This window comes from Protopterus annectens, chromosome 17.part0 (genome assembly GCF_019279795.1).
Source record: "Protopterus annectens isolate FY-2018-M chromosome 17.part0, PAN1.0, whole genome shotgun sequence".
Classification (NCBI taxonomy): domain Eukaryota; kingdom Metazoa; phylum Chordata; order Ceratodontiformes; family Protopteridae; genus Protopterus; species Protopterus annectens.
The window spans coordinates 234843306-234867489 of NC_056751.1; the positions used below are offsets into that span (position 1 = coordinate 234843306).

Genomic DNA, 24184 nt, shown 5'->3' on the forward strand with positions numbered 1-24184 from the left:
GGTTGTATGAGGAGGTGTTAGCCAAAAGGCCTGTTCCAAGAGGGGAAGGAGGGAGGGAAACCTGGACTGCAGCTGTATTAGCACTCGAACATCTACATTTATGGTAGGTACAAAACTGTACTATGTTCATTGTGCATACAGCTGCAGTCATAACAGATGGGTAGAATCCCAAAGCTAAGAAGGGGTGGTAGGCACTAGGTGGAAGTAGGCGGAGCCAGGATGCCCTGCAGGACTGCAGTGGCAAAGCCTGCTCTAGTTTTGGAGGATAAAGGTAGGTGATAGTGTTTGGAGAAGGTATGCACAGAACTCCAAGTGGCTGCTTCCAGAATATCCTTGGTAGGAACTCCTCTGAGGAAGGCTGCAGAGGTAGCAGTGGCCCTTGTGGAGTGAGATCTGATGCCTGCAGGTACAGCTTTACCATGAAAAGAGTAACAAAAACGTATGCAGTGGGCTATCCATTTAGAAATTGTCTGTTTGGAAATAGGCTTCCCTTGGGCTCCTATAGCATAGGACACAAAGAGCTGTTCTGATTTTCTGAAAGGCTTTGTTCTGTCCAGGTAATATCGCAGTTGTCTATGGATGTCCAAGGAATGTAGTAGTCTCTCCCCTTTGTTTTGAGGATTAGGGTAAAAGGTAGGCAAGTGTATAGCCTGATTCAAAGCTACCCTGGATACCTCCTTTGGCATAAAGGATGGGTTGGTTCGTAAGGAAACTCTGTCCTGATGGAAGATGATAAAAGGCTGCACCGCCATGAGGGCTTGTAGTTCCGATACCCTACGAGCTGAGGTGATAGCCAGAAGGAAAGCTGTTTTCCAGGACATATATTGCAAATCTGTTGAGGCAGCTGGCTCAAAAGGAGGCAAGGTCAGCTTTTCTAGAATGAAATTGAGGTCCCAAGCAGGTATTGGTTGTTTCCTTGGAGGTTTAATATTCTTAGCCCCTCTGAGGAACTGTCTTAAGAGGGGGTGAGAGAATAAAGGTGGATCAGTGTTGTATTCTGCAGAAATGGCTGAGGCATGAATCTTGATGGAGGAGAATGAAAGTCCACTGTTTAGTAGCTCAGCTAGATACTGTAATATTTGAGGTAAATTCAGTTTTCCAGGGTCCTGGCCCTTTCTCTCATTCCAGGCACAAAACCATTTCCATTTTGCGGAGTAAGCTTTTCTAGTAGACGGTCTTCTGGCCTCCAAAATGACATCCTGCACCTCCTTGGAGAGTAGGGTCTGTTGTGATGTTAAGGAATCTTCCATGCGGCCAGATTGAGTGTTTTCAGCTGACTGTGAAGAGTTTTGTAGCTGTGCTGAGTCAGAAAGAGAGGCAGTTGAGGTAGGGTCCATGGAGGGGAATGCGTCAGGCTCCTCAGGAGTGGGTACCAGTGCTGTCTGGGCCAGTCTGGAGCAATGAGAATCATCTTTGGTCTGTCTGCTCTGGTTTTTAATAGTACTTTGGGCAGCAGAGGAAGAGGTGGAAAGGCATAGACTGGCATTGATGTCCAACTGAAAGAGAGAGCATCCACCCTCCAGGCCTTTGGATGAAAAGTCCTTGTGCAGAATTTTGTCAATTGGTGATTTTTGTGAGAGGCAAAGAGATCTATGTCTGGCCTTCCCCATGCTTGAATTATTTCTGTAAAAACTTGAGGATGCAACTTCCATTCGTGTGGATCTGTCATATTTCTGCTTAGGTTGTCTGCCAGCGTGTTTTCCTTGCCTGGCGAGAAATGTGCTTGAAGTTCGATTTGTAATTCCAGAGCCATGTTCCACAGTGACATGGCCAGCCTGCATAGGGGGTATGAGTGTGTTCCTCCCTGTTTGTTTATGTACCACATTACTGTGGTGTTGTCCGTTCTTATCAATAGTTGACCTAGATGCAGAAGGTCCTTGAAAGCTATAATAGCATTTATTACTGCTAGCATTTCCTTTTGATTGATGTGAAGGTGCTTTTCTTTTTGGGACCATTTGCCCTGAATGCACCGATCTGTCATGTGCGCCCCCCACGCGTAGTCCGAGGCATCTGTTGTGATGACTTGATTTGCTTGAGGCTTGCAGAATGGGAGACCTGTGTTTGATTGGCATGCTTGAGCCCACCACAGAAATTCCTTTTGAAGACATGGAATTAGTGGTATTATTGTTTCCAAACTGTGGCTGTGTTGAGACTATAGGTTTTTCAGGTACCATTGAAGTTTCCTCATATGCAGCTTTGCACATGGGATTAGTAGGATGCAAGATGCCATGAATCCCAGAGCCTGCAGGATTTTCCTTGCAGTCAGCCTGGTGAAATTTGCTAGTGTTCTGAAATATTGAGTTAGTTGCCCCTGCTTCTCTGGCATGAGATAAGCCATCTGGGTGTTTGTGTCCAAGTTGGCACCCAGGAAAATTATTTTCTGAGATGGTGTTAGCCTTGATTTCTTTTTGTTGACTGTGTATCCCAGAGAATTCAATAACCTTATTACATAAGCCAGATGTTTCAGAAGTATGTGCTTGCTGTCCGCTTGGATCAGGCAGTTGTCCAAATATGGGTATATTTGTATCCCTTGAAGTCTGCAGTAGGCAATTACTGATGCCAGGCATTTCGTGAATACTCTGGGCGCAGTAGATAAGCCAAAGGGCAATGCAGAGAATTGATAGTGGATTGAACCTGCAAGAAATCTGAGGTATCTTCTGCAATTTTGTCTGATTGGGATGTGCAGGTATGCCTCCTTGAGGTCCAATGTTACCAGCCAAGACTCCTTGCCCAGCATGGGAAGAAGCTGCTGTAATGTGGGCATCTTGAATTTTGGCACGAGTAAAAATGTGTTTAGGATGGATAGGTCCAAAATGGGTCTCCAATCATTTCCCTTCCTTGGTACCAGGAATAGTCTGGAATAAAAACCTTGACCTTGTTCGTGAGTAGGCACCTCTTGAATAGCTTTCATGCCCATGAGGTCTGAAATTTGTCTTTGTGCCTCTGTCCTTTGATTGTGTGGCAGGTTTGGTATGCCTCTCATTTTTGGAAGGGTGTGAAAATGGAATCTGTAGCCTCTGTCTATAATGTCCAGGATCCATTTGTTTTTTGTGACAATATGCCAATTTTTTGAAAATAATGCCAGTTTTCCTCCTAAGGGGGCTGCCATTTGAGCCTTGCTTGGCATGCAAAGGGGAAAGTCATTGGGCTTGCTTTCTGAATTGCTGCGAACTATCTTCACCACCTCTTTGTGTAGGAGCTTGCCATTGTCTGCCTCTAAATGATCCTTGAGATTGCCCTCTGCCCCTCAGGCGCCTGTATCTACCTCTTTGGGGTCTGTCTGTGGCTGGAAAGGACCAATTTTTGGAAGGCCAATTTCTACTGAAACGTGGTGGTTGTACCTGTAGAAAATCCTTCACAGTTTGCATTGATTTAGCTTTTTCCTCCATTTTCCTTAATACCTCCTCAGCATTAGCACCAAATAATACATCCTTTTGTAGAGGGGCATCTAGTAGTTTAGCTTTGACATGATCAGGCAAGGTTTGTTCCCTGAGCCAGGCATGTCTACGTATGACTGATCCTGTAACAGCAGCTCTACATGAGGCCTCTAGAGCATCAAAACCACATTGTAAGGTGTGCTTACCCACTTGTTCTGCACTATGCATCAAATCCTGCAACTCCTTCAAGTCTGGTTGTTCAGGTTGTGACATTTTACTTTTCAATTGTGATAACAAAAACTGTTGGTATTTTAGCATATGGAACTGACAGTTTAAGGCCCTCATGGTTAAGGTAGCAGAGGTATATACCTTTTTTCCCCACCTTTCTAAGGATCTGGAATCTCTCTCGGAAGGTAATGGATTTTTAGCAGTGGAGGCCTTAATTCCCTTGGGGCCCTATGAAATGGTTTCTGGGTCAGCAGCATGGCTTTTGTATAGAAATTGGTGTGAGTCAGGGACCCTGTAGTACCTGTCAGGCTTGACTGGGGCTGGAGGCAGAGAATCCGGGTTAAGGCAGGCCTCCGAGTAAACATCATCTAGGATGTCCAAGACAGGAGGTATAGCCAGAGGTCTGTGCTGAGGTAGCAAGAGAAATTCCCTAAGCCTTTTCTTGGAATCTGAATAATCTTGGCCTTCCCAGTGAAAGTGTTCCCTTAAGGTATGCAAAGTTTCCCCGAATGAGTAATCCTCTGGGGGGGATACAGAAGGAATGGACTCCTCTGCATCAGAGTCTTCAAAAGGGGAGTAAGAATGTTCCTGATCATCAGAGTGCTCTGAAAAAATGGAGCCCTGATCAGAGGAGGGGGATTCTTCCTCCACTCTGGGCCTTTTGTCCGGTGGGGGTTGCGAACCCCTGATAAGAGAAATTAAATCCTCAGCCATTTTAAGCATCTGTTTTTTAGGCATGGGGCCTGAAGATGGGCCCTGTGGAGCTTGTCTCTTAGAGTGCATGGCTGTTTTAGACTTAGTAAAAGCCTTGATGGAAAAAGAAGAGGAAGGTCTGAAGACACCTTGAGTGGAGGTAGACCTGTCCACATTGTGAGGCTCAATGCCAAGAGTGGCTTCGGTATCTGTAGTCGGGGTGTGGGCCGAGGAACCTGCGACCTCGGGTACAGGGGACACCGCCAAAGAAGTGTCGTCGGTAGTCAGGGGCTGCGTAGGCGCCTCGCTGAGAACCAGACCATGTGTAATCGGCTTTGGCATGGTGTCGGTAGAGGCCGCGGACCTCGTGTGTCGGTCCTTATCTTTGCGTTTTTTAGACAAAACTGGAGTCGGAGTCTCTGACGACATAGTATAATTAAATGCTTTCCCAAAATAATGTTGGGCGAACTCCGCCCGATGCTTAATAGTGCGTTTATTGAATGTAGCACAAAAGCGACAGCCCGAGACATCGTGGTCTGGGCCTAAACAAGGTATACAGAGGGAATGGAAATCCTTATGCGGTATTTGCTTCCCACAAGAAATACAATTGTTAACTTTGTCTGACATCGGTCTGAGGCAAGAAATTTTCCCCAGCGGGGTACTTAGCTTTAACAAGACTTCGGTTTCAGAATTTTTCATAATTTCATGAGCTGGCCGACCGGCACTTGGGAACTGCTGCTGCTTCGGGCACCACGCGACAAGAAAGACTGGAGAAAATGGCGTCGGCTGGTTCTTTTATACCCCTGTCGCACTGACGTCAGAGAAGAAGCGACGACAACCGACGCCGGACCTAGACTTTGGAATTCGGCCGACCGAGGACCCACCTGACGGCAGGAGAACCCATCTGTTATGACTGCAGCTGTATGCACGATGAACATCTGTTCTCTCATGGCATGGAGTGCTTCCCCAAAGGTGATGTCTTCAGGAAGCAAAGCTGAAGCCAAATTCTCTTCAGAATCTGAATCTAAAAACAGAAGTCAGGAAGGGTTCTTCAGAATCTTCAACAGAATCAGGAGGTCCACAGAAAGCTTCAGGGGTAGGATCCCGCTTCCTTTTCCCTGGGGAAGGTTCCAAAGGGGGTTGCCTAGCTCTGACTAAGGAGATAAGGTCTTTAGCTAACCTGACTAGGTCTTGCTGATGTCCTTGTGCATGGGAGCCAGTAGGCCTAGGCATAGGGCCTGAAGTAGAACCCTTCTTTGAGGTAGCTCTGGCCTTGGGCCTAGGTATGTCCACAATCCTGACACCAGTCTCTTTAAAGGAAAAACCAATGCAGGCTGATGCCACAAGGGGATATCACTGGTAAAAGATTGCTCATCAGAAGCTGAGGTCTGCTAAGCAACTTTGGACCCGACCGACGAAATGAAAGTCAAGGCCTGTGCAGATGTTGAGGAACCTGTTGGCATGTTGGACTCCATATGGGTCTTGGCAGAGGCCTGTGCCACCACCTCGGTTGCAGAAGGGGGCTGCAAAAGCACCTCAACTTCCTCAGTGATGACAAGCCTTGGGGGACTGGAAGACAAACGTTTTTCATCTAAGGCCTTAAGCTTGGGTCTTTTTTCCTTGTCCTTCTGACACTTAGGGAGCTCAACCTTGGGACGATTGGCAGACGCCATCGGACAATGTGAAGTACATGGCAGATTGAGATGCCTCACTAAGATTCTGGCCCTATCCCTGATAGTCCTAGAGTTAAAATGGGCACAAAAATGACAATTAGGAACATCGTGATCAGGGCTTAGATGGGTGACACACAATCTATAAACGTCTCTGTGTAGGATTTGCTTACCACAGAGGAGACAACTGTTATCCTTATCTGACATGGATTAAAGCATGAAAAAAGAGTTCTTCAATGGGGTACTTAACTTTTAAATGACTTCTCTCAAGTGCAGACCAACCAATGCACTGAAACACTGCTTCAAGCTCAGATGGTAAGAAAAGACTGATGTCATGGCACTGGCTGGCTCTCTATAGACTCAAGCATACTGACGTCGGAGAGGACGTCTGCCAGCCTTGGGAGGAGGAAGATCTTTACTTTGGTAGTCAGGCTGGCCAAGGGCTTCCACAGCAGGAAAACCCACAAGTCAGGACTGCAACAGTGAAACACAAAGAACATCCCAAAACATTTAGGAAAAAATGGAAGAAGTAGTAAGACATAGTTCTGAAATTTAAGGAGACACTTGGAACCAAGTATGTCAACCTTAAAACAATAGTTTACTTACTTTGAGGAGAAGATTTAGTTACATAACTGGGTAAAATAAATACTGCGGTGGTGGTGCTGTGGTAGCATTGTCGCCTCATAGCAAGACGTTGTCCCGTTCGATTCTCAGCTAGAGTGTCTTCTGTGTGGAGGTATACGTGAATGGGGTGTGCCTTCGTTGAAGGTTGTGTGTCAGGGCTGGTAACCTGGTACGTAGAACTCCACTACCAATCATTAGCGGACTGGAGTTCCGCTGTGGCGACCCCTGACCAGGAAAAGCCGAAAGACACAAACAAACTGGGTAAAATAAATGATATCATGTTTCCATATGCTTGTACAATCTTTCTATACGTTGTGTAGAAATTTAACTCCATATTCTTACAACACAATAACTCTACCTTAAAAAGTGTAATAAGAGACATCCATAAGCTCTTGTAGAGTAAAGGCATAAGTCCTGACTATGGTCCAGGTGACGAGTACAATTTGAGGCTTGGGCACGTGCCAGAGGTGGCAGTGGAAGACAGGTGTCTTATCCGAGGGGAGGGGACAAAACATGGTGTCAAATATTACCATCCTTCAGAGGAGAGGTGGTGATGCAAACTGCACCTTGGAGGAGGCATTTGGCTTACAGTCATGTCTTAGTAGAAGCCTTTGCAGTGGATTTGAAAGTATGCACTCACATGGGCAAGGCATTAAGGGTACCCTCAAAGATGCAGACAGTGTGTCCCCTTATGCAGGAGTGAGGATAAGGCAAACAGAAATGCACTAATGGCAAGGATTCAGATGACAACAAAAGAAAACCTCACGGCTCTCTGAAGAACAGCCCCCTCCCAATGGATCATGGTGTTAAGGTCCTGGAAGGACCCCCACCACAACAGAATGAAAGGGCTCAAGTCCAAGAAAAGAAGGCTTGATGGTCAGCATGCATGAGTGCAAAAATAACTAAAAGAGAAAAACAGATTGTCGTTGTTAAAGTGACACCCCGACCCATGTGTAAAAATGAGAAAAAGGGGTCATGGATGGATGGATGGATGTAGTAACCATCCTGCTTTACAATGCCAAAATCAGATTATCTTACCTTGGCTTTGTCTGATGAACGCTTTCCACCAAATCCTCCTGCTCCAACAATAAACAGTGTAAATTGATTATAGCAAACAAGCTCATTGTCATCACGAGTGAAAACTGAAAGACACAACAGACATGTCAATGCAGAACATGCTGGTAAAATGGAAAATGGACTTGTAAAACAGTACATGCTAGAAAAGTATGAATGAATATTAAATGCACACAGAGCCCAGACAAGACAACAATTAAAATATCTAGGGCTGCCTAAAACACAACAGAATCTGGATGGACCTTTCAACAAAAACACAACAGCTAAAAGAAGAAAGGCACCAATCTTTGACTATGACCCTGGCGGAATATCCAGAAGGGTAGGCACAGCCACATTATTTCACTGTATACTTATTATCAGCAATATGAAAAAGAAGATTCAGAATGCTTCTCCCACTACCCTATACTGACAGGTCTCTCTCTCATAATGTCCAAAAGCAGACAAACTTGGAAATGTGGTAAGCACAAAAGAAATCAATGGCATGACACAGTGAGTTGACAAGATATGAATTACATATGGATAGAAAAAAGACCAAGAAAATAAATGACTATTTGTGAAATAGATGAGCTAGAATGAAAAAATACTTTAAAATCAGGTTTTTCCTTTTTTGGTTAATTTGATAACACCCACTAGAGAGAAAATTACACTATGCAAGAAACTGACGAAGCAAACTAACAGTCCACAGGCTACTCTTATCATATTGTGCTCAGCTATGTTGTCAACTATTTGCTGACACAACTACTTTATGCTAGATACCAGCAAAATTGAATAAGAGAAAAAGCATTTTGCAAACCAGGAGAAGAAAACAATGAATATTTAAATATTTTAGTGCTAAAAAGAAATAAAAGCAGAAGCATATTAAGTTTCAACTGTGCAGCCAGCTGACAGGTCAAGTCCAACAGCTATTTTGTAAATGGCCACTTATTATCAGCACATCTACTCATTTCTGAAAAATATAGGCTAACATTAAAACAATATTATTTCAGGGCAGCACAGTGGAGCAGAAGACAGTGTTGTCACCTCACACCAAGAGGTTCTTGGCTGGGGTACCTTCTATGCGGAGTCTGCATCTCTTCCCTGCATTTGTGTGGGTTCCCTCAGGGTGCTCCAGTTTTGTCCCACATTCCAAAGACTTGCAGTAGTGGACTAGAAACTCTAAACTGGCCATAGGTATGACTGTGCATGTGAGTGTGTATGGTAAGAAAGAATAAGCAGCAGAGCTAGCCACCCGGTGGTGTGAACTTTAGCTACAGATGATTGTCACTGTCAAAGTGACTCCCCAGCCCCATGAACAAAAAATGGGAAAAAGGGTTATGGATGGATTAAAAGAGATTTTGGTTTTAACTAGGTTCTTGTCCTCTTCTTGTAAAACTTCCTGTCTTCATATCCTCCACCACAACTTTATCTTTAATTAGGACATCTGTCTCATCTTCCAAAATTCTCTTCTCTTGGCACAGAACTGCAATCCATTAATAACCGTAGTTCCTTATCTAATGTACATTTACAATTCTGTTTTCAGTTCTTACCACCCTTCTTACCACCCTTCCATTGTATTTATCACTATGCCTACCAACAAACTGAAGCTTACACACCTGTGGACTCGGACTTCTTTCTTTGCACTTTCAGGTAACAAAACATGAATCAGGAACTGCACTGTAGTATGAACACTGCTGCCCAGTAGTTCTCTTTCTGCCACTGGTATTGTGCCAGTTACACTTCTGAGGATAAATCAAGGATGCCTCTGTCCCAAAAAGGTTTTGGTCTTCAGTTAAAGTAAGATTTCTACTTAAGTTGTTCTAGTTTTCTTTCCCTCTTTACTGAGGATGTGGACACCTCTCAGATCACTACTGGAAGACTAAGGTCTCCCATTACTAGGATTCTTTTGGTCTCTGCCCATCTACTAATCTTACTCCTGACAGTATCAACATTATTCTTAATCAATCAATTTATATAATCAGCTATTGCTTCCTCCTCAGAATTAATCTTCTTTACAATAAAACCTAGAGCACTACAATGTATACTGCTGGCAACAACCCCCTTGCTCTCCTTGTCCCTTCTAGACACCCTGACATTTAGTGAATAACAGAAGTATCACCAAACTCAATGATCTCTATGAAGGAACTCTGCAGTAGGTAACACCTGGGAACTCCATTTTAAAAGTATCCCATGCCTGGGAGAGTTATGCATGCCTCCTGCAAGTATATGCTACAGTATCACAACTCAAGTCTACCAAGGCACACAAGACCATATGCTTTCCCGTTCTGCTTCCACAGATCATTAGTGAATACATTTAAAATGCATAAACCTAAATATAAAATTAAAAATTTGCCAAACTTGCAGAACTATCCATCTGCATGTAGGTGAAAGGTACACTCATAACCAGGAAGAAAAGGGAAGTACCCATTGCCAACGGGTCTCTTGAAGGCAGTACTGTTGTGTAAGTGTATTTCCCACTTCACTAGGTGTTCAAACAACAGGGGCACAAATGTAGAAATTCACAGTGCATGAACTACAATGAAAGTGGATTTCAGTCCTCTGGTCTGATCTTTTTCATCAGTCAGATATCCTAGGGGTGTGTGGATACAATCCTGCAACATGGCTATTAGACAAAACTGTCTAGAAAATAAAAAGGGAACCAAGCACTTTATTATTTTTTATTTTTTGTGCCGAAAAGTGAAAAGCATATCCAGTTTATAAACATATGCTAATGTGTACGGCCTAAAGGTACACAAAGGAGAATACAAGAAGTCAAAATTAATCCAATATACTTCCAATCAACTAGCTACAGAGTAATAAAAGAATACAATGCATTTCATACATCATCTTGAAATATGAAAAACAAACATCCAAAAAATTAAGGCCTGCACATGCTACACAGCTAATTATATATAAACACCATCACACCCAAAACATGTGCTAGAACTGCAAATGGAGAAGGGAAGCCTGCCTTGAAGCACTGATTCTAGTACTCAGACATATACTGCTGGGGTGTGTATGCTAACATAAATGCACTATGCCCTTTATACAGTCAACTGTTGCAGCAAATGAGAGTTAGCAGCTGGTAAGACTTCTATGGGTTTAGTAAGTGCAGCATGTAAGCTCACTTTAAGTATGTAATAGTCTCCCTTCCCCTTCTTAGAAAAAACATACAGCCACCTGGATAAAATGATTGAAAGACATTTCAGCTACAGCTTCACAGGAAAGTAATGGTTTGATTTACAAAACACCATGCCCTTGGGGACAAATGACACACAGCTTCTTAAATGTTGAAATATGTAATTCAGAAATTGTTCTGGCCAAGATCACTGCAAACAACAAAAAAAAAAAATGGTTTTCATGAAATACATTTGATGTCTACTGAACTGGTAAGCTCAAAATGAAGTTCAGGTAGTTTTTCAAGTATGAAATTCAAGTCCCAAGCATGAATTTGAAGATGGTCTAGGACCTCAGATGTATTATCACTTTTATATGTCTCAGAGTAATCAAAGAATCTGTAGGTGTCTATACTGACAGATATGGCAAACAAGTGTATTTGATAAGTGGCTGTACATATTGTAGTCAGATAGTGCAGAATTCTAGATACCAGACTGAAAGCAGGATCTACTGCTTTATTTTTACACCAAACGGAAAATCTAGTCCATTCAGGTAGGCAAGATGTTCTGTTGAGCAAGCCTTTTAAATTTTTAAAAGAAATACAACTCTACACACACACAAAACAAGCCTGACATCATCTAAGCTGTCACAGTCAGAAATTAATTATGGTTAAATGGGGCCCTAATCAGGGTAATGAACTTGATCACATGCTTTCTTTACATCAAGACCTGCTAACAATACCAGCATTTTTTACACTCTTTCCCTTGGGATCATCACTGTTCTACTGATTCTGTTAACTGTTTATCTCGTTGGTTCACATTTATCAATGTTGGCAACACTGTCACCATTTGCACAGAGCTAGTACAGGCATAGACACTTTATAATCATGGCTTACAATTGAAGTGGGTCAATACAAAATGCATCTTCCTGTCTGGGTAATACAGCCTCAACAACTTTCTTTCAAACTGTTAAAACATTTGAGATCTTTATCACTTCCTCTTTTTTAATTTCTCCAAGTCTTTTGTGTTTCCATTACCATGATGGGAATTGACCCCATTCCTAAGCCCAAGTATGATTAAAGTTCATGAAACTAGTACTGTTTCAATCTTTAATGTTTGCCAGAAGTGCTCTTCCCAGCACCCACAATGTGCCCAGTAATGACGACTTCTGCAATTTGTACACAGCTATATGTATCGGTAACATATCTAAGTATGACTGTAAATTCTTTTTTATAAGACCCATTGCTCCTACTACTACTACTGGAACTGTGCATCTTTCTTCCGCACTGCTCTCGTTTCAGACTCCAAATCCTGAAGTTTTATGACTGTGTCTCTCTGTATGTAAGAAACTATAGTCACTGGGTGTAGCAATTAAAATGATCAATGCTACGTTTGTCTTCTTTTCATGGGCTATTTTATCAGATTTTCTCGCATCTATTTTTGAACTGTTAGTAATGGAAGATCCCATGTGATATAAACTTCATAATTTTCTATGATGCTTTGTGGCCAATGTTTCCAGGGTTTTTCAGTTACTTCAGTATTATAATGTTTGCACAATCCCCAATACAACAGTCTTGCCACATTATTATACCATTCAGTATACAGTCCTTCTGTCATTAAGTATATCACAACCAGCAACAAGATGTGTGACTGTTTTCAGTTGTGTTTTACAAAACTTACATTTGTCTGTTTCTCCCAAGTTCAATGGACTTTGAAAACCAACGTGTACACAGTCCACTATCTTGTTCTGCCAATACTAACCTTTCGCCTTTTGGTTTAAATTCACCTTTCCTTAACTATTCTTACATTCAATTCTGATCAACACAAGGTTGTTCCAAGAGTTTTCTATACTTGCAACTATATTTATGCATTTTCTACATTTCTTGCCATCTCATCTGATCCTTTAACTTATATTCTTTCTTTTGTTTCTGGCACATTCAGTTGCTACTTGATTTTTTTCTACTTCTGGTTTCGTTTCCATTCCCGCTTGATGCCAACATGCTTCTGCTAAACTAAGCAGGGAAGTCATTGTAGACTTATTCTCCTCATGTTTCAAAACGTTCACTACATTTGGGTCTTGTGAGGTCAGCAAATATGTATTCAGTCCCACGTCTGCAGATCTATGTAATCAATTTTGAGAAGGCCCATATCTCCTTCAGAATGGAGAATATATAATCTTGGTATGCACTGATATTTATAAATCATTTGATGAGTATGAAACCTTTTCCTTGTTTTCCTATCCAACCTATCCAACAGCTTTTGGGGCCAGTCAATCACTCCAAAACTGTAAGTTAGGACAGGAAGAGCAAACTGGTTTATAGCTTGGACTTTGCTCCTAGATGTCAACGCTGTTTTCTGTATTGATTTTAGTCTTCTAAAATATTTCTAAGTTTTATTCGCATTTGTTCATGTTTTATTGTTGATCCCTCATCAGTTCTCAGATATTTATAAACTCCCTCTTGCTCAAGTTCTTTTATTTCACATTCTTGTCCCAAACTTATGTTTTCTTGGTGCTGCAGCTTTCCTGCTTTAAAGGCTTCTTTTGCACATTTATCAAGACCAAATGACATTCTTGTATCATCAGAAAATGTTTCGACTACTTGAATTTGTGCTTTTAGTTCCTCGTCTGATGAACTTATACAGTTTTAAATCACCTACAAAAAGACAATGAGAAGTCTTTACACTTTGTTGTTTTCTGGGAGCCAAATTGTAGCCATGAACTAATATGTTAAGTAGACAGCTTAATGGGTTAAGGGTAAGACAAAAGAGAGGTGGTGACAGTCACCCGGGAATATTCCCCTTTGAATTTTTATCCCGGGAATAATAATTTGTCCTTTATCATACCTTAATTGTAAAGTGGTTTGCCACTGTTTCACAGTAGCTGTAATGTAATTGTGTAGGGTGTATCTTATACATTTTTAAGCACTCTTTCATCCATGAAATGTTGGATACTGTCAAATACTTTTTTTGTAATTTATCCATGCCATAGATTCCTCCCTTTTTACAGTTCTCCATTATTACTTTATTTAACAGCAAATGACCTTTTGTTTCATATAACTTTATTTTATTACCCTTTTGTTCTACTGCCAAGACTGCATTTTCTTCTAAATGACTACAAACTCTGTCAGCATCAATTCCAGTGCATAGTTTATACATCATTGGAAGGCAAGTTATTGTTCTACAACTTTCATGATAGCTTGCAGGTTCACTCTTAAGTAAGAGTATTGTTTTTCCTGTTGCTATCCAGGCTAGTGTCTGTTCGGGATGCGCATATAAACACAATTCTTTCTCATGGCTTAAGTCTTCATGTAAAGATGCTAATACTTTTAGCCAGAAGTTAGGTACTGCATCTGTGCCTGGGATTTTCCAGTTATGATCTTTCTTAACTTTGTTTCAGTTTCTCTGGCTGTTACTTCATTCCATTTCATATCCTGTACATTTGAACTTCTTATTATTTTTTTTTTTTTACTTCTTCTATCCATTTAGCATCTTTGTTATTTACCACGGGTTCTTCACAGATATTTCTCTAAAATGTTTCTATTTCTTTTTTTGGTGGTGTTTCAATTCCTTTAGCCTTGTTTCCCCGATTGTCTACAAAAATTTTTTTGGGTCATCAATAAATTGCTTATTTTGTACTTTTCCTTTATATTTATTTGCATATCTTCTAAGATTTTCTGCTTGTGCTGATATCTTTAGTTTATTATTTGTGACAGTGCATGACAGATCCTGATCTGTTCTGATACTGTGCATTGCTTTTATCACGTCTATCTTTCTGAGTAATTTTGATCTGTTCCCTCTTCTATACTCTAACAGTGACACTTCTTGTCTTAATTGCTTTGCAGTTTTCTCTATTTGATAATTTCATAATGGCATTCAATTTCTCCCCTACTTTCCCTTACTACCCCATATTTTGTGCTAAGACTTATTAATTTTGCTGCACGGTAATATATCCTATTTTCTTCTGTTATATCACATGAAGCTCTGTGGACAGTTCTGATTACTGTGTTCATTTGTTTTATCAAACTTCTTTCTGGATTTTATTCACTTTCTGTAGTCTACTTCTTTCATTGATCTTAATATGTCTGTCCATTTGTATTAAATCAAGCAACTCTTCTCTTAGATCATTTTCTTCTAAACTAAGGGCACATTCTGTTCTCCATTTCTTGCGGGCATTCTATAAAAAGTTCCAGATCATCTTCCTGTGCCATATACTCTTCAGTTTCATCCTGTGCCATCCGTTGCTTTCACATGGGAGGTCACTAGGCCATCACTCCACAGCATTGACTGACAAGAGTTGCCATCTTTTCCTTTTCCTTCTCTTGCTGTGCAACTTCAACTGAACCTTTGTACTGGTTTCCCATGTAAAGGCTCCAAAATATCTTCCTATGGCAACTGATCAGATGTTTCCCACTGCACTGGTTTCTCCGTAATTTGGGGATCTATTGCTCTATCCTGCTGTGATGTTATCTGATTTAGATTTTCTTTTTTTTTTTTTTTTTTTTTACTAATTTTTTTTTAATTTTTCTTCAAAGCATAACAAATAGCTTAATTAACGTTTATCTAAATAATTAGACCAAATAACAAACTATATACATTATTTACATTTGGCCTGAAGTTAACTATAAGGTAAACCCATCTTGATCAAATTCATGTAAGACAGACAATTATTTTGATTTAGATTTTCTACAATAAATCCTTCACTTTACAGGTAATCCATAACCTCAGTTTCAATTTCTTTAACTTCTCCATTACTGATCCTCATTCTGTTTTCTTATTTTTTGTATTGTAAAATGTTCTATGTCCAGATGGCTTTGATTGTATTTCTCTTCAAATATTTTTGGTGCTGCTCTTTTTGTACTGATTAGTTTTGCTTTCTCCTTTGCATAAATATTGCACCATTTTAAATCTCTTTTTCTTTTCCATGGCCATATTTCCTCTTCAGATTTCTCCTGTTCCGCCTGGTTCTCCTTACTCTGGGGACTTGTTTCATCATGCTGTGATGTAACTTGTGTTAGATTTTCTGCACTAAATCCTTCACTTCGCAAATATTCCATAATTTCATCTTCTATTTTCTTAACTTCTACTTTAGTAATCTTCTGTTCTGCATTCCCTCATTGTGATCTTATTTTTTATTGTGAATTTTTCCATATCTGGATGCCTTTGCCTGTATTTCTCTTTGAATGTCTTTCGGGCTACCTTTTTTGTGATGAGAGAGAGAGAGAATCACATGTCCATATTTTTAATACCTTTCAAAAGCTCTAGATGTTGTTCTTTATATTTTTGCACTTCCTCAGTCGCTTCTTTTTCCAAACGACCGAAGGTTTCTTGGTCTATATAATGTTTTTCATAAATCTGTTGCATTAATCAACACACGTTTATTTGAAGCTTCTGACAGTTTTTATTGTGGAAGTATTTTTCTTTCCTCTAATTTCTCTTTTAATCTTGTGTATCTTCTGTCTGGAAATTCTGGGCTTCTTGCATAACAGTAACAATACATAATTTCTTTCCTATCCTCAACAGTCCACTCTACCGTCTTTATGGCTCTTTGCTGGTCTATCAGTTTTATGATTTTTGTGGAATGCTACATCCTTTCTGCAACAGGCTAAACATCTTCCCCCTGGGCTTGGCCTAGCCCTATTGTAGGACTGTTTCCATGTCTTGAGAATTCTACACTGTCATTTTCTCCAGTCCTAGCACCAGTGCACCTACCAGGACTGGGCAATTTTTTTATCCTGGATCTTGCACACCCATATATATTTTTTATTTTTTGACCTACTTCTGTCCATGATGTATGGTATATAAAATACAGTCTATATATCAGTGTTGTCTTTTTGAGATTTTGTGAAAAACAGAGTCCACCTTGTGAAGGTACTCACCAAGACTTCAGGATGAATTCAGGCTTATCAATACTACTTTCTTTCGTCTGCTGACTTATCTCTCCATTTGGACCCCATAAGGAATGCCATGTGTTCCTGGAGACTTCCCTGTTGACTGATTATACATCACTATTTTTTATCTCATATCTTCCTATTGTAACTATTAATTTCTGAATGTGATCTTCCTCCGACCTTGACATAGTCAAATCTTAAATAACCATTTCCATTTATGCATTTTTTGGTTTCCCCATTCCTGTTTTATACACATTTTCATAACATTTAAGAAATAGCTCCAATACCTCTAAAAGATCTGTGTTTATTTATCTTGGCATGGGTTCCCTATGTTTGGTAAATGCACTTTCTACTTTCTGTTGCTGAAGTTGTGATAAAAGTTTTTGTGCTCTGGAATTTTTATCAAAAATAACATATCTAAACTCGTGCACATTATCCAAACACACCCTTATTTTCCCGCTAGCACTCAGCACATACTCCTCTTCTTTTTCTGTGAGATTTCTATTACTCTGCAATACTTTTGTCAACCCCTCTAAATAATTCCTAGTACATCTTCCCCATATCTCTTTTTCTCTTATTCTACCATGTTTTTAAATTCCATTTTCATTTTATCCCACTCACTGGCTATCAGTTATGAGTGCATTTCTATCGCCACTAGTAACTCTTGAATCATTTCCATTATTTGTTCCTAAAATTCCTCTTTTCAACAGATAAGTAGGAAAGCACCAGTGCCTCACTTTTACTTCATTACACTGCAAATTTATCTTAGTTTTTAATTGGTACAAGATTTGAAATGGTTATTGGGTGTGTTTCAAAGTTTCAATTAAATACACATACCCCTATAAAATATAATTCCAATCCAGTCTAGCCCAGTTATTTCACCTTAGCGAATATGTAAATTCTGTCCAGATTCCTATTACTCAATTAATATCTTCCAAAACAAATATTCGCATACACTTCTTCAGAATTCTACCCTCCCAAAATTCTTTTAAGCTCCACAATTGCAGTTTTACGTGGAATATAAATACATGCCAGTGCAATCCTCCTCTGCCAACACCAACTCACTACCATAAATATACCATTATTGTCTTTCTTCCTCTTTTACCACTGTTGGTACCCAGTCACAATCAATATTATTACTTCCCTCTCCTTTGTCTCTGATACTTGAAATCCTTTCTTTGCCAAATTCGCATGCTCTTTTCTACAAAAATGTGTCTTATGTATCATTGTGATTTGCACCATCCATTTCTTATCATTTTTTTACTTTTGCCTATGCCTGCAATGTCATTTACACTGCTTGATAATATTCACAAAGCAGCCATTCTAATAAAAAGCTGTTACTTTCACATATAATACATGACAGTGCTTTTGCTACATTTCCAACTTGCATGCACTAATGTTTGGCAGGCTTTTGTATGCAGCTGCTGCTTCTCATCTCTGTTTGAGCATGTCGTATTTTGCCAGAACTTTTGCTTCAATAAATATACTTGAGAAACAAAAAACAAAACAAAAACTCAATGCATTTTAATCTACAACCCGTTTTAACTCGCAGCAAACACATAAAACTATATACTCTTTCCAAAAACAAAGTTTACCCCTCCATACAGTGACAGTTGCCCCAAAGAGACAGATACACTCACAGGCATTACCTATTTTAAAGTTAAGATGGACCATGGTGAAAGCATGTGCTAGATCAAGTGAGCCCACTTACACAGATACAATCTGTCTTTACCCTACTTCTGTTTCCCTCCCAGCTGTGAAAAACAACTCTTGGTAAACATTAACTTTTAACCTTCAGAAAAAGTGCACTGGCTACCCTTAAACAAATAAGCTAAAGTCTGCACTCTAATATTAAATACATTAAATTACAGAGTCTGAAAAGGAGGCAACTACTTGAAAAACTATTCATTTCCCACAGTTTCAAACTTCATTTATTTTTTCTTGAACTGAACTGCTTGTCATTTCCACTTTAAATACTAATTATGTTTCTTTTGTGTGTGTGTGTGTGTGTGTGTGTGTGTGTGTGTGTGTGTGTCTGTGTGTGTGTGTATATATGTGTATATATATATAGATATATATATATAGATAGATATATATATGTCTCACTCAGAACACGTTGCTCAGACCTTTCTTGACATAAATGCTTGTACATGCAGACTTGTCACCTCCAAATAAAAGCATTTGCTAATGGAAAAACAGTTAATGGCTTTAGAAATGCAAAAAAGGCCTCTTTTAGAGTTCATTGGTATCACACCAGACCTTAAGCTTAAAAGGTGCTAACTGAAAAATAAACAGCTAATAACTTTAAATATGCTAGAAAGAACTACCACACTTCATCACTTTAATTTTTTTTATCTTATTTTTCTAACTTGTTTACTTAAACCCCAGATTCCTCAACCAAAGTCTTGGGAGTTATAGGTTCATAGGCAGATACTAGGCTATCTGCCCTAGGGCATTTATAAGCCTAGCCAGAGTGTATTTGGCTTCCACCTCCCTATTAGATTAGCCAACTGTGCCTCTGTAAAGTAGGTAACAGAAGGTACCCTTTTAAGATTAGTTTACTGTGCCTCTGTCTAGCCATTCTTTGGGTACATATCCTGTAGTAAGGCTAAGTTTGAACAGTGACTTAATGTGAGGGTTCAGTTCTTCTTGGAGCTCGTGTAAGAAACAGCCTGGGACACCGTCCAATCCCATAGATGCTGCGTTTTTTGCTTTGGAGAGGGCAGCTTTCACCTGTGCATCTGTGATGTCAGGGAGGTTACATTCAGTTGGGATAGGCATTTGCTCTTTTGAGGGGGAAGGGGGGGGAGTTTGCGCTGAATCTGTCTGCCAGGATGTTGGCTATGTCTGTAGGTTCGGTATATTTTGTACCGTTATGCAACAATTCAGAGCATATCTTGGAGTTTCCGCCCATGTTTCTGACATAACTAAAGAAGGCCTTGTGATTATCTTTAGTATCTAGGGCAATTTTTCTTTTGAAACTGGCCTTTGATGATTTTATGATGGATCGAAATTTCTTGCTAATACTGATCAGAGATGCCTTCCCTTTTTGGGATTTTGCTCTGTCATGTAGTAGCTTCCTCCTTCTGTTGTATAGCTTATTTATGGCCGGGGTCCACCAGACCGGTCTCCTGTTTTTGGAGGAGTGAGTCTTGGTTTTATTTGGGATAGCATGATCCATGCATTCCTGCAGGTGCTCATAGAATGCATTTGTAAAGGATTCTACGGATTGGGCTGTATTATCCTCTGGCCCAGGGGCTTTGAAGGATTCCACCTCAGTCTTGAGAAGTGCAAAGTTGGCTTTGGAGAAATTCTTTACAGTGATTTACTTGGCTGGGGGTGGGAACGGGATATGGATATCCAGGGAAATTTGTTTATGGTCTGATCTTACCAATGATGGGTTTACCTCTGGTGTGGAACATAGAGTCCCCATGTTGGTGATGACCAGGTCCAATATGTTGTTCCCTCTTGTGGGAGTGGTGACCAGTTGTTCCATTGCGTCAGAGTTTATAAATTCAAGGAACCGTTGGGCGAGGGTGTTTGGGCTTGAGTAGTTTTCCCAGTCAATGTTTGGGTAGTTGAAGTCACCCAATAACATAGTGTTTGGAGAGACCTTCATATTCTCCAGTGTTCTCAGGAATGCCAAGTGGGGTTCCTGTAATAGAGGGTGTTCTGTAGCAGGCTACAAACTGAAAGGCAGTTTTGCCCACTGTTAGTTGCACATGGATGGTTTCCGATGCTTCGTGCAGTGCCACTAACCTGGAGGTGTAGGTATCTTTGATGAATATAGATACTCCCCTCCTTTGTGCTTCGGTCCGAGTTTTGGGGCGAAGCATGGTATGAGTTATAACCTGGTAGGGCTGGGGTGCTCTCAGGAGCCTTGAACCAGGTTTCTGTTATTGCACAGACATCGATTTTCTCCATACTGAGGAGAGTCTCGAGTGCGTGCATCTTGAGGTTTAGACTTCTGGCACTGAGTAGCATTACCTTTAGTTTTTTTTATCTTTGGGCTGTCTATGGAGGTGGGTTTGTCCTTTGAGCCTTGCCTAAAAAAGGCACTATGGGGGTGGCAAGAGCCTTGGCCAGTATACGAAAGCCTAAGGGTGACAAGTGCAAGCCGTCCCTAGCGAAGCAACGTGGCTTGTCGAGCATGTCATCCCAGGCTGACAGACACTGGATCCCCTTTGAATGACACCAATACTTTAGCCAATTGTTGAAACTGATCACTTTGTCTTTATACTTGGCATCATTCATGGTGAGGGCAAGATGCTACTCAAGGTCAGGGACATACCAGCCTGGGCTACATGGTCAGAGAGCTCCTCTATGTCTCTTTTCATGTAGTCCAGGGAGGTACATCTCAGGTCATTCACACCAGCATGGACAATGATGGAGTCATACTTGTACTTGCTTTGGAGTGACCTGAGTGCTTGCGTTATGTGGCGGATCCTGGCACCCGACAGGCAGCTTACAGTGACCTTCTCCTTGTTCAGTCTGGTGAGTGGGACGTCAGTGTGCCGGACAATAGAGTCCCCTATAACAAGTGTATTTGGTGTGTTGTTTGGCCTTATGGGCTGTGACTGTGAGGCACACTGATTTTGTGAGATATGTGATTTGTGGGTATTGTTGAGGGGTGGCTGTTGCTTGAATATCTGCTTAGGAGGTCTTTGCTGTTGAGGCAGATTTTTATTTAGAGCCTCCGAGTATGTTTTTGTGTGTTTATGTGTTGGGTATGCAGATGCAATAGGTCTGTGTGAGACTGGATTTGTGGTGTGGGTGGTTACCTTTTCCTCCTGACTGACTGTGCCAGTCTTGGGTTGAGAGAGCTCTGCCTCCAGTTTGGCTGTGTAACTGCATCTCTCACATGTATTAGAGTTTGTTGGAAGGAGGAGAGGGTTGTCTGTGTACATAAGGCAATTGTAACATTGCCTCAAAATTCCCAGATTCACCAGCTGGACTGGAGAGTAACCTTGAAACTGACCCTTGGACATACCAGATTAGTATAGGGAACTGTTTTTTTACTGATCAGATTAGGGAAGGGAACTGATTTTTCACTTGATCAGGAAGGACCAATCGAGTCTAATACTTATGAGAAGTCAAGGAGGGTGTAGTGCTTTAGTTAGTTAGTGTTTCCTTATAAGAGCTGAGCAAGTGCAGGGCTTTAGAAAGAGAATAGAGTGATTACTTTGAGAATTTGAACAGTTTTAAGGGAAAAAGTGAAGAGCAGACTTTGTGGAGCCTGGAATAGTTTAAACCTGTTTAGGCGACGCTGCTCAGTGCATAAAACAGCAAAAAGAGAGTTGTAGGGTTTTAAGAGAGAGAGATCAAAGAGTTTAGAATTGACCCAAAATGGCCAATAAAACTACAGCTTCTAGGTAGCAACCACTCCTCCTGGGACAGGCAGGCTGTTCAGTGTTAACCACTCCCACTGGTGAACACAGAGACTTCCCTTTAGCCGAAGCAAGCACTGGCCTTCTAGAAACTTCCAAACAGTTCAGAACAGCAAATCTGTAACTGAACTTTCTTAACTTTCAGAAAGTGGGAAAAAAGCAAGATTTTTTTTTTTTCTTTTTGTTGCAGTTTATAGGTAGCAGAGATACACAAGCAGCAAAACAATCGCAACAGTGCAATAAATGACCCCACACTTGAGTGCTAGGCCAAAATCAGGTAAAATGCAGTTTTTAGAGGAAAAAACAATTTTAAATTAAGTGCAACACAGGAAATGCAGTAAACAGGCTCTAGATGTGTTCCAAGTACTGTTACTGTTACAGATATAAACTTTAGCAAGCCGGAAAATGCCAAAAAGTAGGTGGCAAAGCAGTAAAACTTAACAAAAAATCAGAAGAAAATACTTAAAATCACAAAAGTGGCTCCTTTTCTTCTCTCAACGTTTTCTCCTCTTGGTAGGTGCTTCAGCAACAACTAGCAAGCCTCAAAGACGCCAAAAACCATGAGGCAGCCTGGTTTTAAGAGAGAGAGAGATCAAGGAGTTTAGAATTGACCCAAAATGGCCAATAAAACTACAGCATCTAGGTAGTAACCACTCCTCCATGGACAGGCAGGCTGTTCAGTGTTAACCACTCCCATTGGTGAACACAGAGACTTCCCTTTAGCCCAAGCAAGCACTGGCCTTTTAGAAACTTCCAAACAGTTCATAACAGCAAATCTGTAACTGAACTTTCTTAACTTTCAGAAAGTGGGAAAAAAGCAAGATTTTTTTTTTTTTTCTTTTTGTTGTAGTTTAAAGGTAGCAGAGATACACAAGCAGCAAAATAATCACAACAGTGCAATAAATGACCCCACACTATAACAGATAATAACCTTACGTTTGATCTGCATATCAATAAAACTATTAAAACAGTTAATTAAAAACTTGGCTCACCATACAGGATCAAGCCCCTCCTAATGCCATTAGTCAGAACTGTAATTGCTTGTACACTCTCCACCCTTCTCTATACTTCCCCTCTATTTACAAACCTCAGCAAAACTGACCTTAATAAACTTTCTAGCAGCTACAATCACATTGCTAGATTTGCTACTGATGTAGCCTACAGAAACCATCACTGTCATAATCTAAATCTACTAGGATGGCTTGAACTGTCTAACCTACTTCAGGTTAACCAACTAATAGTTGCACACAAGATCCTCTACCAACCAGATAATACACCTGTACTTAAAAACCTCATCACCCCCTACAATAAAAAGAAGTTATGTACTCACCATAACGTTCCATCTGAGTAGGTAACTTCATTTGTCAGCAACCTGTGGGTATCGGATCCGACCTGGAGCCGGCAGCTTTCCAAGCTAAAGATCCGAGCTCTCAGCTCCTCCCCCTTACCCATAATACCCTGCTACCTCCCTCCAGTCCTCAGATCGAGTTTGCCACTTATCAACCAACAACAGTCAAACATACTTGAAAGAGAAACGCCAACCTGATGCGCAACAGAAGGAAAAACCTTCTGTTGTGAAAATGATCATGAAACAGGCTAGGGGGAAGGAGGGGGGGTTGGTTGCTGACAAATGAAGTTACCTACTCAGATGGAATGTTATGGTGAGTACATAACTTCTTTATCTGAAGTAGTTAACTTCATTTGATCAGCAACCTGTGGGACAGAGTCTCCAGCTACCAGAAACCTGGGAGGTCCTCATGGAAGGATATTCCGGAGCACTGAGTAGCCAAAGGCTGCCCTACCTCTAGAGATCAGATCCAGCTTGTAATGAGAAATGAAGGTATGAGAAGAGGCCCAAGTAGCCGCTGAACAGATGTCATCTAAGGGAACTCTTGACCAAAATGCTGCAGAGGTAGCCATAGATTGGGGAGAGTGAGCATGAACCCCAAGGGTTCTGGCCTACTGGAAGCTGAATAGGGTTGTAAGATGCAGTGGGATATCCATCTGGCTAAGGTGACTTTCGTAACTGGCTTGTCTAAGGACGGTTTAGCGAAAGACACGAAAAGCTGTTCTGATTTGTGAGAAGCAGCTGTCCTGTGCAAGTAAAATTGCAATTGTCTATGCACATCCAACAAATGCAGTTTATATTCC

The 24184-nt window shown here is 40.8% G+C and overlaps 1 protein-coding gene across 1 annotated transcript in view; it reads right to left on the reverse strand.

Moving 5' to 3' along the window:
- Positions 1-24184, reverse strand: part of HSD17B4 (hydroxysteroid 17-beta dehydrogenase 4) — a 1616359-nt gene that overhangs the window by 496685 nt on the left and 1095490 nt on the right. The window contains exon 16 of the mRNA XM_044059338.1: positions 7631-7734. Within this exon, the coding sequence (XP_043915273.1) occupies positions 7631-7734 (104 nt within the window). The remainder of the gene's footprint in view (positions 1-7630; positions 7735-24184) is intronic.